This window comes from Nicotiana sylvestris, chromosome 10 (genome assembly GCF_000393655.2).
Source record: "Nicotiana sylvestris chromosome 10, ASM39365v2, whole genome shotgun sequence".
Classification (NCBI taxonomy): domain Eukaryota; kingdom Viridiplantae; phylum Streptophyta; class Magnoliopsida; order Solanales; family Solanaceae; genus Nicotiana; species Nicotiana sylvestris.
In genome coordinates, this window is record NC_091066.1 from 85948687 (window position 1) to 85966771 (window position 18085).

General features: G+C 41.1%; 1 protein-coding gene across 1 annotated transcript; it reads right to left on the reverse strand.

Annotated features, from left to right (window-relative positions):
- Positions 1–3661: 3661 nt before the first annotated feature.
- Positions 3662–10907, reverse strand: LOC104246592 (la-related protein 6B-like). The gene is made up of 10 exons (XM_009802432.2): positions 10075–10907; positions 9255–9336; positions 9049–9143; positions 8785–8856; positions 8492–8571; positions 8315–8414; positions 5027–5074; positions 4873–4941; positions 4400–4546; positions 3662–4264 (listed from the first exon to the last, which is right to left on the reverse strand). Exons 1-10 carry the CDS (start codon positions 10666–10668, stop codon positions 3944–3946), a joined length of 1608 nt encoding a protein of 535 aa, XP_009800734.1. The 5' UTR covers positions 10669–10907; the 3' UTR covers positions 3662–3943.
- Positions 10908–18085: the final 7178 nt, after the last annotated feature.

An 18085-nucleotide genomic window follows, 5' to 3' on the forward strand; every position in this document is an offset into this window, starting at 1 on the left:
GTTTGTCAACTAAAAAATTGGAAGATGTCTCATAGAGTCCGGGCGTACATTCTTCAAGACTAGGAGGCGTTATAATTTTGCCCTTAAATGAGCGTAAAGATGAAGAAGCTTTATCACCTTGAGGAATGGTTCTCGAGGTCTTCGCCATTTCTCCTGAAAGATTTCATAGGAAAAGAGAAAAACTAGGCGAGAAACAAGCGCAGAAAAGAAGTTAGGAAAGTTGTTAAAAGTTCAGAGATATGATAGCGAATAAGGAATAAAGGACTGAGGTATTTATAGAGACCAGCAGTGCGCGCTGGGGAAACCCAATGGGCGGCCAACCGTCATAATCAGTTCGAGGCTTTTCGAGAACCGTGCGAACGTGACTTTTGAACGTCCCCTTTTGTCACATCAACCGATCACATGGTGTAACTGACATAATGATGAATGTATTAAAGAGTTGAAAAATTCAAATTCTTCTTTGTTATTTCATTCCAAGGAACGCGGGGACTATCTGTATGCAGTTAAAATCGAGGAAGGTCGATTTTAAGGTTTCCGTGGCATTTCGAGCCCGGCATCAATAAGATCGAAACATAATCCAAGGCTTGTTCTCGAAGCACTTACCTCGACAGGGAATATCGAGGACTCGTTATGACGCACCTCGAGGCGGTATAGAAATCGACGACCATTATGAAAAGGTGAAAGACCCCAGAGGGCGCGTGATGAGGACTGATAGAGTCTGTAAAGAATAGTACAAATCCACATTGAACCGTTATACAGCTGTACCAATAGCATTTTCCCATCATGATTAAACATGTACTGTGTAAGGATCCCCCTTCTATATAAAGGGGGCCCTTATCATCTTGTAAGGCCTCTCTGGGACAATTATTGATCACACAACACATTGAATACAATGCAACACTATCTATTGTCTTTACTAACATTATTATTCTTTAATTTATTGCGTATTCTTTCATTGTCTATTCATTGTTCATTTATTGTTCTTCATTTATTACTCATTATTAGCCATAAAAGGCCATTTAAGGCTCTCATTATCATTGATTCATCATCGATTGCTCATTGTTGTTAGTCTGCCTAGATCTCGAAGCCCCGTTCCAGCCAACTCGAGGCCCAGCTTCGTGACACTATTGGTTTGCATTTCTTATTTTCTTTACTCACACTTAACATCTATTGCCTAACAACTAGCGTTAAGATAAATCACATATTTTTAGAACCGCAAAATCAAATATAATTGTAGTTACCATTTTCAAGGTAAACAAAGGTCAAGCAGAAGCGTGATGGGTCTATTGAAAGATATAGAGCTAGACTAGTTATCAGAGGTGATTCCTAATAGGAAGGCATTGACTACACTGAAACCTTCAGTCCTGTAGTCAAAATTACCATCATCAAATGCCTTCTCATTCTTGTTGTCAAACATACTTGGGTTGTTCATCAATTAGATGTCAACAATGCATTCTTGCATGGTGACCTCCATGAAGAAGTTTACATGAAAATTCCTTTGGGCCTCACTGTCAATACCACCTCTTCTGATCCTCCTTTGGCTTGTAGATTGAGAAAATCTCTATATGGCCTCAAACAGGTATCAAGGCAGTGGTTTGCCAAGCTATCTGCTTCTCTTATTTCCAAAGGGTATTCTCCCAGCAAGAATGACTCATCCCTATTCTCCAAGGTTTCTGCCTCCTCCATCATTCTTTTGGCAGTATATGTAGATGATATTCTCTTGGCTAGCAATGATTCTGAAGAGATGGCTGCCCTAAAATCATTTCTGGATCAACAGTTTAAAATAAATGATCTTGGTTCTGTATACTACTTTCTTGGTCTTGAGGTCACCAAAGTCCCTCAAGGCTATGTTGTCAATCAGTACAAGTACACCAGGTACCTCCTCCAAGAATTTCATTATCTTGATGTGAAACATGTTCTTACTCCACTTGATCCTCATGACAAGCTCACCTCTGAAGTTGGAGATCCTCTTCCTGATCCCTCATTGTATAGGTGACTCATTGGCAAGCTGAATTTTCTCCAACACATCAGGCCGAATATCTCCTTCTCAGTACAACATCTCAGTCAATTCTTGGTATCTCCTAAGGTGCCTCACATGTTGCCTGCTCTACATATCCTTAGGTATCTTCTCAATGCTCCTTCTCAGGGTATTCTGCTCAACAACACAGCTGACTTTTCCTTACAGGCCTACTCAGATTCAAATTGGGCTGCTTGCCCCATTTCCAGGAAGTATGTGATTGGTTACTATATTGTTCTTGGGGGTTCTCCTATTTCCTTGAAATCAAAGAAACAACAGACTGTTTCTTTGTCTTCTGCAGAAGCTGAATATCGAGCCCTCGGGAAGGTTGTTGCTGAGGTTACATGGATGGTTCGTTTATTATGTCACATGGGTTTGGTGATCTCTTCTCGTATCCCCGTGTATTGTGATAGTCAGACTACCCTTCACATTGCTAAGAATCATGTGTTTCACGAGCGCACCAAACATATAGAGGTTGATTGTCATTATGTTCGTGATGTGCTTTCCATTGGTTTAATCTCTCTTCACCATATCTCCACAACTCACCAACTTGCTGATGTTTTGACTAAGGCCTTGACAAGTATTCCTCATCACAGGCTATTGTCCAAGTTGGGTGTGTTCCCACCCTCCAGCTTGAGGAGGGGTGATGGAGTCCAAGTACCAAGCCCAACCAAAACAGATCCAGGTTGATCATTTCATACTGGGCTTTATTTTTCATTTAGGGACCCGGCCCTTATCCGGTTTTAATTATGTTCTTTTGTAAATAACTAGCAGGTCCATTCTGTAGTTTTTCCAATTAACGAGACTTTCATTTTATTTACCTCAAGTCTCAATCGCTTCTCTCGTTCCTTTTAAGACTAGGGTTTTCTTCTTCCTTAATCTCCATTTTCATGGCAGAATCTTAGCTTAACAGTGATTGGGCTCACAACAATATAATTTCCACACAACTAGATCTGGCCACCAGAAATGCTTTACATCTGGTAAAAAATTTCCTACATTTCTTTGAACTATTTCCTAGCACTACTTAGCATTCATTAATGTACTGGCTTGAGCAGTATTATATACTTCTCCCCCCGTTTCATTTTTATTCGTCGTCTGCACTAGATCTTCAAAGATCCAACTGCTGCTGATATTGTATTTACCTGTGGTGCTGATGTTCTGTCCGTTGGATTAGACATTACTCATCAAGTTGTCCTTACTCTGGTACTGTAAACTTCTCTAAATTGCGTCTATCTTAATTATATATCTATTTACTCCTGATAGAGAAGAGTTGACAAAGTCCAATAAAAAGTTTTCCAAATACTTCTGCAAGCTTTTGGATGTCTATTTTGATCATCACCATAAAGGTCTGTGGCATGCAAAATTGGCTGTTTTCCATATTTCTCATTGGTACCTCCTCTACTCTACTCATTGTCTTGATGTTACTGTAATTGGAGATCTATGTTCCAACTGCCTTACTTGCTGCTGTTAGTCCATTATCAGTCACCTATTCAGAAGGTGAGGTTCGAGTTCAGAGTCGTGTGATCATGCTATTAAATTTTCCTATGAGAACCTCCAATCATTTATATAGTATAGATAATATTCAATTTCTGTTAGTATACACAAAAAAAACTAAGATGAAGCTAGAGGGGAGAGGAAAGGGGAGGATTCTTTACTACATCTGTATAACTTTACGTTAATCCCTCAGGTTTTGCTTCAGTTTTACACAATGATGGAACCCTAATGAATAAAATTTACAAAAAACACAGCTTTTCTGCAAGATCTCTGCTTTAACAACACAATAGGAAGACAAGTTGATTCAATCCGCTGATTCATTTATACCAGCTCGATCCACTGGATTGACCCTGCCATCAATACTTACTGCAAAAAAAGGAGCACATTCCCACTTCTCCATCTGGAAATGCTCACCACATAACCACCGATTCATTATGCTGTTTTAATAGCAACTGGCTTACCTCGACCCATGGAAAATCCTCTAGTGCCATCTGGCATCCGAGGAACGGAAGCTTGCTTGGCTGGTGCTGACTGCTCAGAAAGCATAGAGGGATGCCCTGCTAGACTAACACGATTGAAGTTTGACAGTGCACTCCCCACACTGTATGCACGCCTCATAGTTGATGTGGGAGCTCCGCCTAAATGACCTCCACGATTGTTTTGATGAAACTGGAGACGTCCGCGTCCCTGACCCTGTCCCTTAATCCAACTGCGATTGAGCCCTTTCCTCAGCCCATCAGTGCCATGTTCCTCCTACCAAATAGTTAATTTAACACACCAGCAAATTTAATCACTACATTACATAATGGGGGAATATTATATGTTCATACAGAAATATCCTGCACGATTATTTGCGCCATATTCATGCATGTCTGAAAAATAACTTACTGCAAGGTCACTCAAGTGAGTATCAAAGTGGTGCCATAAGTCTTCGTTATGTTTCTCGCTGGCCTCTGATCCGAAAGCATCTTCTTCCTTGAAGTTGAGCACACTCTCATGACCGACTTTCTTCCCTCGATTTTGACCAGATTTTCCCTGTGAATTCAACCAAAACTCATAAATACTTAATAAACAAGAATCCAAGAGTACTAGAGAAAGCTTATCCAAGGAAGTCAGAAGCTCTAACTTCTCAACAGTCAAGAAGTTCAACATACATTTATCTTACGACTAACATATTTGGACTTTAAAAATCTTAACAATGCCAGGAACACTAATCATCAGTTCTGAAACCCACAACAGAACCACCTTACATCACTAATTATATGACATTCGAATTTCACTAAAAGGCACGTTGAAAACCATACTGCTTTTAGGATGCAGTTCCAACTTAACTATCAGGGAAAATTATGTCCAATACATACCGTGCACCTGTTCAATATGCGGAGTTTCAGACCATTTCTCCAGTTATTCTCATCGTTTAGCTCCATAACCTGCAAAATAAGACCGCAAAGTGTTAAAGGGTCCAGAGATAGATGACCTATGATGTCATTATTAAACAAGTTTTTATTTACTTACCGCCTTCTCAGCCAATTCAACTGATTCGTATTCCACAAATGCATGCAACTGCGTTTAGAAATTTCAATTCAGATTCTTGAAATGAACAAAATGTTCCAAAGATTAATATAGACAACAAAAACTACTCATTTTATATGCCAGGCTTCCAAAAAATAGCAGCAGCAATTTTACTCTATTTTGGTTTCATTATTTTGCTGCTAACAATATGCATCGTCAGCTGTACTCAAACAATTGTCAACTTAATAGACTAATGACTATTAAGTTGGTGGTAGGTGAGGGTACTTTAAATGTCGTTAGCGCGTACGCACCGCAAGCAGGCTTGGATGAGGATATTAAGAGGCGCTTTTGGGAGGGGTTGGATGAGATTGTTCGTAGGATACCGCCTTCTGAGAGGTTATTCATAGGAGGAGATTTCAATGGTTATATTGGGTCATCTGCAGGTGGGTACACTGAGGTGCATGGCGGCTTTGGTTTCGGAGAGCGGAACGGAGGGGGCATTGCGCTGTTAGACTTTGCCAAGGCTTTCGATCTAGTCATTGCGAACTCGAGTTTTACGAAGCGGGATGAACATTTGGTTACTTACCAAAATTCGGTGGCGAAGACTCAGATTGACTATCTCCTCCTTAGGAGATGCGACAGAAGGTTGTGCGAGGACTGCAAGGTTATCCCAGGTGAGACCCTCTCAACGCAGCATAGGCTTTTGGTGATGAACATTTGTATTAGGATAAGGAGGAAGAAGAGGTCAGTACAAGGACGCCCCAGGATTAGGTGGGGCGCCTTAACTAAGGATAAAGCTAAGGATTTGGAAGGAAGGTTATCGGCAATGGGAGCTTAGAGAAGTGGTGGGGACGCAAACACAATGTGGTCGACGACGGCGGACTGTATAAGAAAGGCGGCGAGAGAGGTGTTAGGGATATCTACGGGCCACTATGGTGGACACAAAGGAGATTGGTGGTGGAATGCAGTTGTCCAAGGTAAAGTGGAAGCAAAGAAGGCGGCTTACCTAAGGTTAGTAGGGAGCACTGACGAGGAGGAGAAGAGAGAGAACAGTCAAAGGTATAAGGTAGCTAGGAAGGAGGCGAAGATGGCAGTGACGGAGGCTAAGACGACAGCTTTTGCTCGTCTGTATGAGGAACTAAGGAACAAAGGTGGGGAGAAGAAGTTATTCCGACTCGCTAAGGCGAGAGAGAGGACAACTCGGGATCTGGACCAAGTGAGGTGCATAAAAGATGATGACGGCAAAGTTTTGATGGGAGATGACCAGATTAAGAGGAGGTGGCAGACCTACTTTCATAAACTTCTAAGTGAAGAAGGGGATCAGGATATTATACTTGGGGAATCGAGGAATGCCGACAGTCACCATGAAGTAAGTAATTGTAGGGACATTGAGATCGATGAAGTCATGGAGGCAATGCGTAAGATGAGAAGGGGCAGAGCTACCGGGCCAGACGAAATTCCGGTTGAACTGTGGAGGTGTGTGGGTAGAGCAGGCTTGGAATGGCTTACTGCATTGTTTAGTGTTATATTCAAGACTAATAGGATGCCTGAAGAGTGGAGGTGGAGTACAATGGTCCCGTTGTATAAGAACAAAGGTGATGTCCAGAGCTGTAACAACTATAGGGGCATCAAATTACTAAGTCATACCATGAAAGTTTGGGAGAGAGTGGTAGAAATGAGAGTGCGAAGGACGGTGTCTATTTCAGACAACCAGTTCGGGTTCATGCCGGGGCGATCTACCACAGAAGCTATCCACCTTATTAGGAGGATGGTGGAACAGTACAGGGATAGGAAGAAGGATCTTCACATGGTGTTTATTGATCTGGAGAAAGCGTACGATAGGGTTCCTAGGGAGGTCTTATGGAGCTGCTTAGAGGATAAAGGGGTCCCGATTGACTATATTAGGGTGATTAAAGACATGTATGATGGAGCTAAGACTCGGGTTAGGACAGTAGGAGGCGACTCTGAACATTTTCCAGTTATTACGGGGTTGCACCAAGGGTCTGCGCTCAGCCCATTCCTATTTTCCCTGGTGATGGATGCACTGACTCATCATATTCAAGGGGAGGTGTCATGGTGCATGTTATTTGCTGATGACATTATTCTAATTGACGAGACACGAGGCGGCGTCAACGAGAGGCTAGAGATTTGGAGACATGCTCTTGAGTCTAAAGGTTTCAAGTTGAGCAGGACGAAGACGGAATACCTCGAGTGCAAATTTGGAGTTGAGCCGACGGAAGCGGGAGTTGAAGTGAGGCTTGACTCTCAAGTCATTCCCAAGAGGGGTAGTTTCAAGTACCTTGGATCGGTTATTCAGGGGATCGGGGAGATTGACGAGGATGTCACACACCGTATAGGGGTGGGGTGGATGAAGTGGAGGTTAGCGTCGGGAGTCTTGTGTGACAAGAAAGTGCCACCGTTACTAAAAGGTAAGTTTTATAGAGCAGTGGTTAGGCCTGCCATGTTATATGGAACTGAATGTTGGCCGATAAAGAACTCACACATCCAGAAGATGAAAGTAGCAGAGATGAGGATGTTGAGGTGGATGTGCGGGCATACAAGAATGGATAAGATTAAGAATGAAGATATTCGAGAGAAGGTGGGTGTGGCCCCCATGGAGGACAAGATGCGGGAAGCAAGACTCAGATGGTTCGGGCACATTCAGAGGAGGAGAACTGATGCACCGGTGAGGAGGTGTGAGCGACTGGCGGTAGTGGGCACGCGGAGAGGTAGAGGACGACCTAAGAAGTATTGGGGAGAGGTGATCAGACAGGACATGGCGCGACTTAGGATTACTGAGGACATGGCCCTTGACAGGGAATTATGAAGGTCGAGTATTAAGGTTGTAGGTTAGGGGAGAGTTGTGAATATTTCTACAGCACAATAGAGTGAGACTAGCCAGTTAGGAGTTAGACTAAGAATGTCATTGGTCGTCTATTGATGCAGGGCTTTACCTGCTAGTTTTACTATACCAGCCATCGTTTTCGTATTTTGTGTTCTGTATTTCATATCTATTGTATTGTTGTTATTTTATTATGCATTTATATGGTACTAATATAGCGGCTTCTGTTGCTTTTTGAGCCGAGGGTCTTCTGAAAACAGCCTCTCTACCCTTCGGGGTAGGGGTAAGGTCTGCGTACATATTACCCTCCCCAGACCCCACTTGTGGGATTATACTGGGTTGTTGTTGTTGTAGCTGTACTCAAACAGATTCTGTTAACTCCAGCTTGAGATTCATCATTTCATCAATTTCAAGACTTAACACTAGAAAATCAAATGTCTAATGCGCACCTTGGTACTATACAGTGTGCTATCTGATTTTCCAGTTCTAGATGCTGAAGAAGCCCCACCATTGGAAGACTGAGGTTGGCATGTCCGAATCATTTTTACGCTGAAACAATTAATTAAAAAATGAGTTGCGCATTTCCTTAAACTATCTTGTTTACAGCTGCATGAAAACTAGTATACCTTCCAACTGCTGAGAAAATCTTCATGAGGTTCTGGTGGCAGTGATCCTCGGGTAAATTCTCAGCAACCACTATGCGAGACTAAAAAAAGACAGAATCAACGTGTTAAAAGTACAACCAGACAACCGAAAGACAATGCGAACATTGACGAAAATATGAGATGAAACAATTAGGGGGAAAACATAAATGTTTCACTAACTCATAAACTGTCCTTGTTCTAACAGATCAATACATTATGACTGTATTGTTCAAGACAGCAACTGAAACCACTAGCATTAGAAAAATATAACTTACTTGCAGCTCTTCCAAGTCCTTTTCACTCAGCGGAAATTGGCGTCTAACCTTCTTTCCATCTTCACTCACCACCTAGAAGCAGAGAAATCAAAATAAACTAATATGTGAGATGAATAATATTATAAAGAAAATAATGTAAGAATCAGGACCACAATCGTGGAACCACGTGAATTGCAGGTAGCAAAAATATTTCAAGTGAGATCTTCAGGGTTGGATTGGAATGACAGGCGAGGGAACGGAGGAAAGTGAAGAGGAAAAACTCACAAGCTTTGTTGAGGTCCGCAGAATTTTTGCAACCAGGGCATGACTACTTGTGAGAGCTTTAATCTTCTTGAATGATGCAACCACTGACATTGGTACTACAACATAGAAAAAAAATAAAAAAGAAGTCAAAGGATTCATCAGATAATAGTAATGTTGAATTATAAATGAAGATAAGATTACTCTAATAAGGCTAACAAAAATCTTACCATATCCTTCTGGATCCTTGAACATAATCCTTATTAAATGATCAGTTGTTGCCAGATTTATATCACTAAAATAAAACTCCACCTACAGAGAATGGAAGTAAATCCCAGTTAGAAAAAGCAAAGAAAGAAATATGAAGACACAGATTACAAATGCTCTTGGTGTCGCAGATGGAATTTGAAGTTTCAGCAACCACACAAATTAATATACAATAAGAACTATGTTCACAGTCAAATATTTTTTGGATTTCTTAATACATATATCGGGTCTGAACAAAAATTATTGGGTTCACGTGAACCTATCTAATACATTGTGGATCCGCCTCTGCTCATCGGTGTCTATGACCATACTATACATGCAATTATCAACTATGGATAGTTTACCACCCTACATTTCAAGTCCTCAAAAGCACGATACACATATGAGACCAACGATGTTACCAAGAGGTTGAGGCAATGCTAAAAAGAAATCTTTATGCAAAATTATGTTTATTCGGAAAATATTTATGGCACCATCAATCCTTGATCATTGTCATTGAGATTCATGAAAAATTTGAGTATAGACATCACCTCCTTTTCTGCTCCTATCCAATGAAGAAGAATAATTGAAGTTTTTCTATTTGGAAGCGTTTAACATCTAATTCCTATTAAACATTTGAGTTAATTCAGTGCAAGGAACAAAAAGAATGTTAAATTGAGAAACAAAATAAACATAAAGAATAATGTTAAAGAAGACATTTGATCCTTATAAAATTAGACGAGGACATCATAATTATGAAGAAAAACACATTTGATTAATAGCTACAGAGAGATTTATGCTTGCCTGATTAACAATTTTTTGACAAGCTTCTTCACTTAACCCTGCATTATTCAGATCAGAATCAGCACCAATAACCACCACCGCGGGCATACCCCCATGATCAACAAATCCTTTACCAATGCCACCGTATGGATATTGCACAGGCAATTGAGATGTATATATGTAATTCTGGACACCAGGTACATGTGTCGTGATCTGATGAAAAGTCGCCGCAGGCGTAGCAATAACATGCACGACCGTCTGTCCATTCTGCGGGATAACGGGTCCAGGCCCGATCCCGTTCCCGGGCTGATGTGAATCAGCTCGGGATGCAGAACGAGAAAGTGACGCCAATGATGGCGACGAGGACGATTTCGCCAACATGGCAGACGACAAGGAAGGCGAAGACGAGCTACGTGGAATGAATGCAGCTGCACGTGCGTTGAGCTTTGTTAAAGAAGAGTTCCTAGGCAAAGACAAAGGCTGAGATGGAGAAGAAGAAGAAGGTGTTGTTGATGAATATTCAAATGAATGATCAAGATCAAGCGACGCTGATGAAGACGTAGCTGATGGTGAATTCAGGGAATCAAGAAATAATGTATCATCTTCTAAAGCCATATATATATATAGTAACGTAAAAGATGATCAAAGATTTTCTTTTTTATAGTGGGTGTTTTCTTGATTATATATATATTTTTTCTTATTTCTTCTTCGTTTTGGTTTTCTTTCCCCCTGTGACAGGGGAAAGGGAAGAAAAAAATAGAGGTGATTCAATGGAAGTAAGAAGCACCAAGAAGGAAGAAGAAAAATGGGGAGATAGAGAGAAAGAGAGAGGAGATAGAGAGAATGGAGAAGAGTTCTCGATTTTAATGTTGTTTGTTGAATTAACTATTTATACTTATTGCCTTACACTAGACAAATCTGTTCCCTGCGCCACGGTCAATTACAAACAAAAAAAAATTGGACATGTGGAAGAAAGAAGAAGAAAAACGCGTGAATTAGATGGTACCTTTAAAGTGAAGGTTAACAATTCTATCATCGGGTTACCGCTCAATATTCACCCACTGAGGTTAGGTTTTTTTTTTTTTTAGCAATCCGCTAGGCAAGTGCCTAGGGCTATTTTTTTATTAATAAAAAAAAATAGAAAATACAACAATTAGGAACAGTACAAATAAGGGGGACAATAGCACCGGTATTGTTACCTATATGCCTTGGCTATATAATCACTCCTCTGCACCTCACATTGCGTTATGATGACAGCCTCATGTAGAGGATTCATGGTGTAGCTGCCGGCAAAGTCTCACGAAGGCATATAATCTCATAGCCGTGTGGATATTTTTCCAAAGGCATAGGACCAATGCAACTCAAACCGGGCTAAACCTTACCTTACTAATCCTATTGAGTCAATGAAAAGGCCTCACCTACTAGCACGCATGTAAAAAATAAGAACTGGAGAGTACCAAATATTCAATGATCATCACAGAGTTTATAACATACTCTGTGATGATATTACAAATGAGAATACTAATAAAGTGGTATAATAGAATGAAGTACCAATTTGGTTCATGTCCCTTCTTTTCCAAACATGTAAAATCTTCAATTTGCAGTTCTTTGTTGTTTTCCTCAACCGTGTTCAAAAAGTATTCAAAAATCATCATTTCTTTTTTGAACGGTTGGACCTTGTTGAGGTAGTTGGGGCAGCCTTCTTTTGTTTGGCAACTTTCATTGGAGGTCGCCTAACATTTAAAAAATCACTGACCTTGTCGTCCCAACTATTTTCCTTGTATGTACCTTTTTTATTTTTCCACTATGTATAGGTGATAGGTCACATTTTCTTGATGCCTCTGCCCGGCATTGATTTAAGATATCATCTTCCTCCCCTTCTTTATATATATCTCTACCTACCAAAATTAGATTTGGCATGTGTTGAGAAACACCTTGAGTCATCAATGTATTTCCAGCTTGTGGAGGAACCATATTTGTTGTACTTTGTTGTTGTTTTGTGATTTGTTCTTGCTCTCATTCCCACGACCAGTGCGACAGACTGTATGACTTAAAGAACGTAGAGGAGCAGTACTTACAATTGCATCCAGTAGTTGTCTCTCCTCAACCGAAATAATTGGAGTAGTTGTTGTGAGTTGCTGCTGCCCAGAATTTGGTTTTGTTGTTGCTGTGCGATCACCAGTATGCATACTAGTTGAGGCATGTAGATCATTTTGTTGCTGCTGCATTTTAAGTGTTGGTGTAATCACAATTTGACTAGTATTAACACCTGGAGTGGCCTGCTTGGCACATATTTCCACAGCGCTAACCAACCTTCCAGCTGTTGTATCTAGCATAGCAGCAGTAGGAGAATTTCTGGGGATGAAAATAGGAGCATGCATGTTCAATTTGGTCGTGGGACTTGATGTTGTTGCCTCATGAGGCTTTGGCTTTACTGGAGGATCGATCTCCTCACATGCACTCTCCTGATCAAACTCCTGCTCACCTTCTTCAGATGAATAGCCAGCAAACCCATCACCCCAATCATCTTCATCATCCTCCTCTCGTTGTTCACGCCACAGCTTAGAATTGATAGCCATTTCCTTTACCTTTTGTTGGATAACCTCATTGTTGTTCCCAGTTGACAGGACAAGCTGCCCAGATTCACCTTTGAACTCCCTAAAAGACTCTACTGACTGAGAAGGGACATCAAACACGGATGTGTTCAAAGTCACCATTGGTTGTTTAACCAAGGTGGTGTTCATTACCATTTCTGTCTGGGCCTGTTTGATAATGTTTTCCACTTGTGAACTGGAAAAAAGAATCGTAGAAGTGCTGGACCTTGGTACAAGCTTGCCCTTTGACACTTCAACTGCTTCAATTCCAGATTGCACAACATGTCCTACTACTACATCTGTTGCATTATTTGTGGCCTTGGTTTCTCGATCAGCAGTAGTATTAGCCATCCTCGTAGCTGAGATTTGAAGTTGTTTAGTTTGTACATTCACCACTTTATACCCTGTTGAAGCTGCATATTCCAACTCCATAACATCTACATGGTTTACCTCAACGGTAGTTTCCACACCAGTTTTTTTGAAGTAACAGCTCGATCATTACTATTTTCCAGAATCCCAGCAGTATGTTTCAAAGGAGCTGTAGGTTTCAAAGCTCCAGTATTAGCATGTACACCTGCAGCTGAATTTTCCATATTCACAGCCTTACAGGCTGTAGCATCAGCACACTCCAAGGCCTCAGTACTTACATGTTCCTGCCCCTCATTCACAATAATAGCTTTGTATCCTGCTGCATTATCAGCTTGTTCACCTGTACCATTAATAGGTCGATCACCTCCCGCTACTGTCCCTATACTACTGCCATTCCCTCGATCTTTGAACACCTTATTTCCTACTTCTACAGACATAGCTTGAGACATCCTAGCTAAGGCACGATCGACATGAACAATAGCGACACTCTTTGAGATCCCAGAATTGCTGAGAATCTGTGCACCATCAGGGATATTAACATCAGTTTTTTCTACTTGCACAACACCTCTAACACCTGTTGCATCTGCCCTTTTACTCAAATCATCACACACCTGCTGCCTAGCATTCTTATCATTTTCTAATCCTTCAATAAGTTGTTGCCCATCTCTCTTAGCATTCAAAAAATCTCTTGCATCACCCTGCAATTTTTCAACTATTTGATGCTCATTCTCATCACAAACACGAGTTGCTTGAACTGCCTTTCCTTTTAAGCGTCGACATTGATTTTCTTCGTGTCCTTGATGCTTACAATGGCCACAATACGAAGGCAAATTATCATAGATAATTTCCTGGTAATCCTCAACAATCTTACCAGTTTTAACATCAAGATATTAAAGCCTAATCTTTTTAGGAAGTTTGTCAAGTAAATCAATGATAACCTTGACTCTTGCCGTGCTAGGACGAGATCTAACTTGTGTTGCCTTATCAATTGCGATTGGTTTTCCAATAGCAGCCGCAATGGACAATAAAGGCTTACGAGCAAACAGTTCAGGCAACAACTTCGGCAAAGAAATCCAAATAGCCACCTTCGAAGTTTCCTGGTTTGGATTATATCCAACACTCCATGGGAAAACTCTATATTGATGCTCCCTTCCATTATGTTGAAAATAGTTTACAGCTCTTGTCAAACAAGCAACATAATCTTCATGTTGATCACAACGAATTAAAATTTGTCGTGGAGCCAAAGAACCGAACAAGCAATTACCTTTGATACCAAAGATTTTCGGCAGAATACTCCTTAAAATCTGTAAATTTGGTGCGTCGCTGGACAGTTTTATCATCACTGCTTGATGTAATCCTTCCTCCTTTGCAAATTCTTCACGTTCATCCATGGAAAATTGAATCGTAGGAACTCCATGAACAATTTCAAAAGGTTTCAAACTCGTTTTTGTGAGAGATGTGGCAGATTGCTTTTGATTCAAACTTGTTGCATATGTAACAAAGTTGTTGATGTTTGGAGTAACTTCATTTGAGTTTGGATTCTACTCTCCCACAGCCAAAGGCTGGGGAGAGACGTTGGCTGCCATGGAAGGGCTCTATTACGCAAAAGTTTCAACACTACATCGCACAGAAAAGAAGAAGCTGCCCAGATACACTGTTTTGCTACAGTAATGGACGAACCAATTTGTAGATCTGTAACAATTGGCTATGGATTTGAGGGTGAAACCAATTGGGGATTGTGCGCAAAGAGAAAATGAATCTTTTGATACCAAGTTTGCAAAAATCCACTACTAGATTCCGAAGTTATGGCCGATGAATAGTAACGGATTTACTATTCACCCTTCTTCCTAGAGAGAAGAAAGAGTTGTATTCACTGAGGTTACGTGGGAGTTTGGAATTTTTTCTTTTCTTTTTTATTTGTAAGGTTAAAATAGGAGTCGAGGATTAAAAAAGTGTATTTTCTTAATTTAGCAATAGTCTACAACTTTTTGATATAAAATATCTGGTCAACACCTCATGATTTATTCAAGAAATAGATTTCAGTAGTGTTTGACCAAAAAAATATAGATCTTGGTTCAGATAATTAAATTTATGTAAATAAAGGTTAATCTTAGCTAATAATAATATCCTTAGATGGGGTTTTTAGAGAATTAATAAATATCGTGTGGATCTGGTCGGACAGTGGTAATAACATATAATAAATGTTCTAGAAATCATGAGCAATAATATAGCATTCAATAATAATGAATAGCAATAAATGACATTAGGTAAATTGGAGGAATCATTCACCCAATAAAGGATGGAATAAGTGGATCTTCTTTCTGACAAAGAAGAATGATAGACAAATTTTTGAATATTCGAGTTATTCTTGGATCTGATGGAAAAGTATGGACAAGAATCTCGGTAAAAATGTGATGTTTGTATCTTAGCAATTGAGAGCCAATTCTTTTAGTCAAAGTGTATTCTTTACAAATGAATATCACATGGCCCTATCATTGTCTTTTTTTCTATTTATATGGGACATGTTCCTAAGTATTCTCTCTTATATCCTATTTTGAAAACTAGTCGCTACAACTCTGTCAACGGTACTTGACCTCGACCTCGACCCTTGTTGATACCTCGACTACAGCTGTCGCTAACTCTTCGACCATAGACTTTGCTGCTTCTTGGGCCATCTCGACAAACGACAACTTGGGAACTCTTCCCTTAGTATTATTTTGGCTTAAATATTTTAAAGGCATATTTTTTACCTATACGGTTAGTCCCTCCGCTTATTGAGGCTTCAGGCGGATTTGATGAGCGAACTTTGTTCATTATGGTCGAAATGATCGAGCGAGTTGTGCAGGTCGTGGTGGTTACAGTGGACTAGCAACGCGGCCCTACGTGGGCCGCTTATTTCAAGCGCTTCGATTTTTCCGGTCGATTTGTTGAGTTATGCTGTCCACGAACTAGGATGACGGCATACATCATTATGACACATATTCCTAATGCGTCACTTCATTTCGCGTGTGACCTCTGATTGAACCTGTCGCTTCGGTTCCGCTGCTAGGTAATGGTGAACTGGTTTTGGTTTTGGAGCCAAGATCCTTATAAATAGGGATGTTAGGGTATGATTTTAAAGTTCATGTTTTTCTATTTCGAAACCCTACATTATTCTCTTGCTCTTTCCTTGCTCTAAACCTCTTCTTTCTATTTCAGTGACTTGCAATTGTTCTCAGTTCTTCATCGTTCGATATTAATCTTTATTTTATCAAAACATGTCAAACATGCCTTCTGAATCTAGTGAGGGGAGTGATGTGATCCCTTTGGCAATGTTGTTTCCCCCTCACAAGGAGAATGTTCCTATCGCCGTCGATGATGGAAGTTTCCCGTTGGTAGAGGAGATAGTTCCTTGCAACCCTGATACTAGGTCTGATTTCTCAAAATTACCCGATGCTGACACTGGAGCCTTTCGATTGGGGATGACAGAGAAGGAATTGGGAGATCTTAAGGCTAAGTTCGGCCTTCCCGATCACATCGAATTGATCCCGATCGGATGGGATAAGGTGAAGGTCCACCGTCCTGGGTACTGCGTCTTCTATGCCTATCCCTTCCAAGTCTACTACACTTTCCCTTTTCTTTTGTTGGCGGAGAAATTCTGTCGCTATTACGGTGTTTTCCCAGCTTAGCCTGCATCGCACGTTTATAAGCTTATAAAGATGCCTACCAAATTTGTCGAGCTAGCCGAGGTCGAACTGACTCTTCGGCATTTAATACATCTGTTCGCTCTCAGCTTTTATAGGGGGATGATACTGAACCTTCGCCACCGAGGAGGCAAGTGCCTGGTGGTGAAAATGGGTGACAAAGCTAACCGCTAATTCTGGTTCAACTTCTTCTTCATCAGAACCGAGGACGTGGTGACCAATGTCGATGCTTTTTCTGAGGCGTGGAATTATACTCTTAAGTACCTAATTTCCTTGTATGTAGGTATCTGAATTTTTTTCCCGTGCTTGGTCGTGGCCTTTGACCTCTTGTCCTTTTCTCATGTAGCCAAGGCCTCACCTTCTCCTTTGGTCGAGGACATTTTTGACTGGGTTGGTCGGTTCCTCCATCACATCGTTAAGATCCGTGAGTGGTCTGATTTCTTTAAGAGGTTTGGGCCTGCTCTCCCCTCGACTGGTAAGTTCCCTTTATTACCGGTGTCTTAGTTCTTTTTTCTTTTGGTTTACTTTTTCTGACCTTCCCCTTTCCCTATATTTTTCCTTACTTCAGCCAGGGGATCTTCGAGGAGGTCGAAAGCTCCCGCACAAATGTTCTGAAAGAGGAATACACTTCGTCATCGGCTCCAACTCCTTCTTTGACTGTGACTACTTCTATTCGTGCCTCGGTCCCTTTTACGACGGCAGCTACTTCTAAATTCTTCAGCCGCGAAAACCTCGGCTCCGCGTTTGTTCCGTCTTAACAATGAGGACGAGGGGCCTTTTCATGGTGATGGGGATTTGGTGCCTCGTAAGACGAGGTCTGTAGATACTAGCGATAGGGTCGCCCGGGCCATTGACTTAATGGAGGGTTATTTTTCGCTACGCGAGAAGGAAACCATTCTCACTAGAGATGATATCAAGCCGGGGTATGAGATTCCGAGGTTGGTGGAAGCTGATGTGGATATGCCTCTTCCTTCTATGGTGACACAGGCAGAAGGACCGACTGCTGACATTCTCGATACTTTGAGGCTATAGGAGGCATTGAGTTCCCAACTAGCTGCTAATACTTCCTTGCTGGCCAACAAGAGAGGCAAAGGCGTCACTGAAGAGGGAAATAAGTCGGTTCGGATGTTGATGCGGACGACCTGAAAATGGTGGAGGAAGGGTTTACCTAACTTGAGATAAGGTTGGAGGGGTCTACGAGGACCATTGTGATCCCTATGGATCGTGACTTGCTGAAGAACACTGAGGACGTAGTCCCTACCTTCGGCCCTCTTTGTTCTGAGATAGAGGGTATGACCCTCAAAGAGTTAGATGACGGCACTTTGTCGAGGAGCATTGTTGGTCTTGCTCTTAGAGTGAGTATCTAGTGTTTTGTCCTTCTCCTCT

Excerpts from the sequence above, each read along its gene's own strand:
- LOC104246592 (XM_009802432.2), bottom strand. The coding sequence starts at position 10,668 with ATGGCTTTAGAAGATGATACATTATTTCTTGATTCCCTGAATTCACCA. Across the intron at positions 9,144-9,254 it reads CAAGGATCCAGAAGGATATG|TACCAATGTCAGTGGTTGCA; the intron begins GTAAGATTTTTG and ends TCTATGTTGTAG. Across the intron at positions 4,265-4,399 it reads CTCACTTGAGTGACCTTGCA|GAGGAACATGGCACTGATGG; the intron begins GTAAGTTATTTT and ends ACTATTTGGTAG.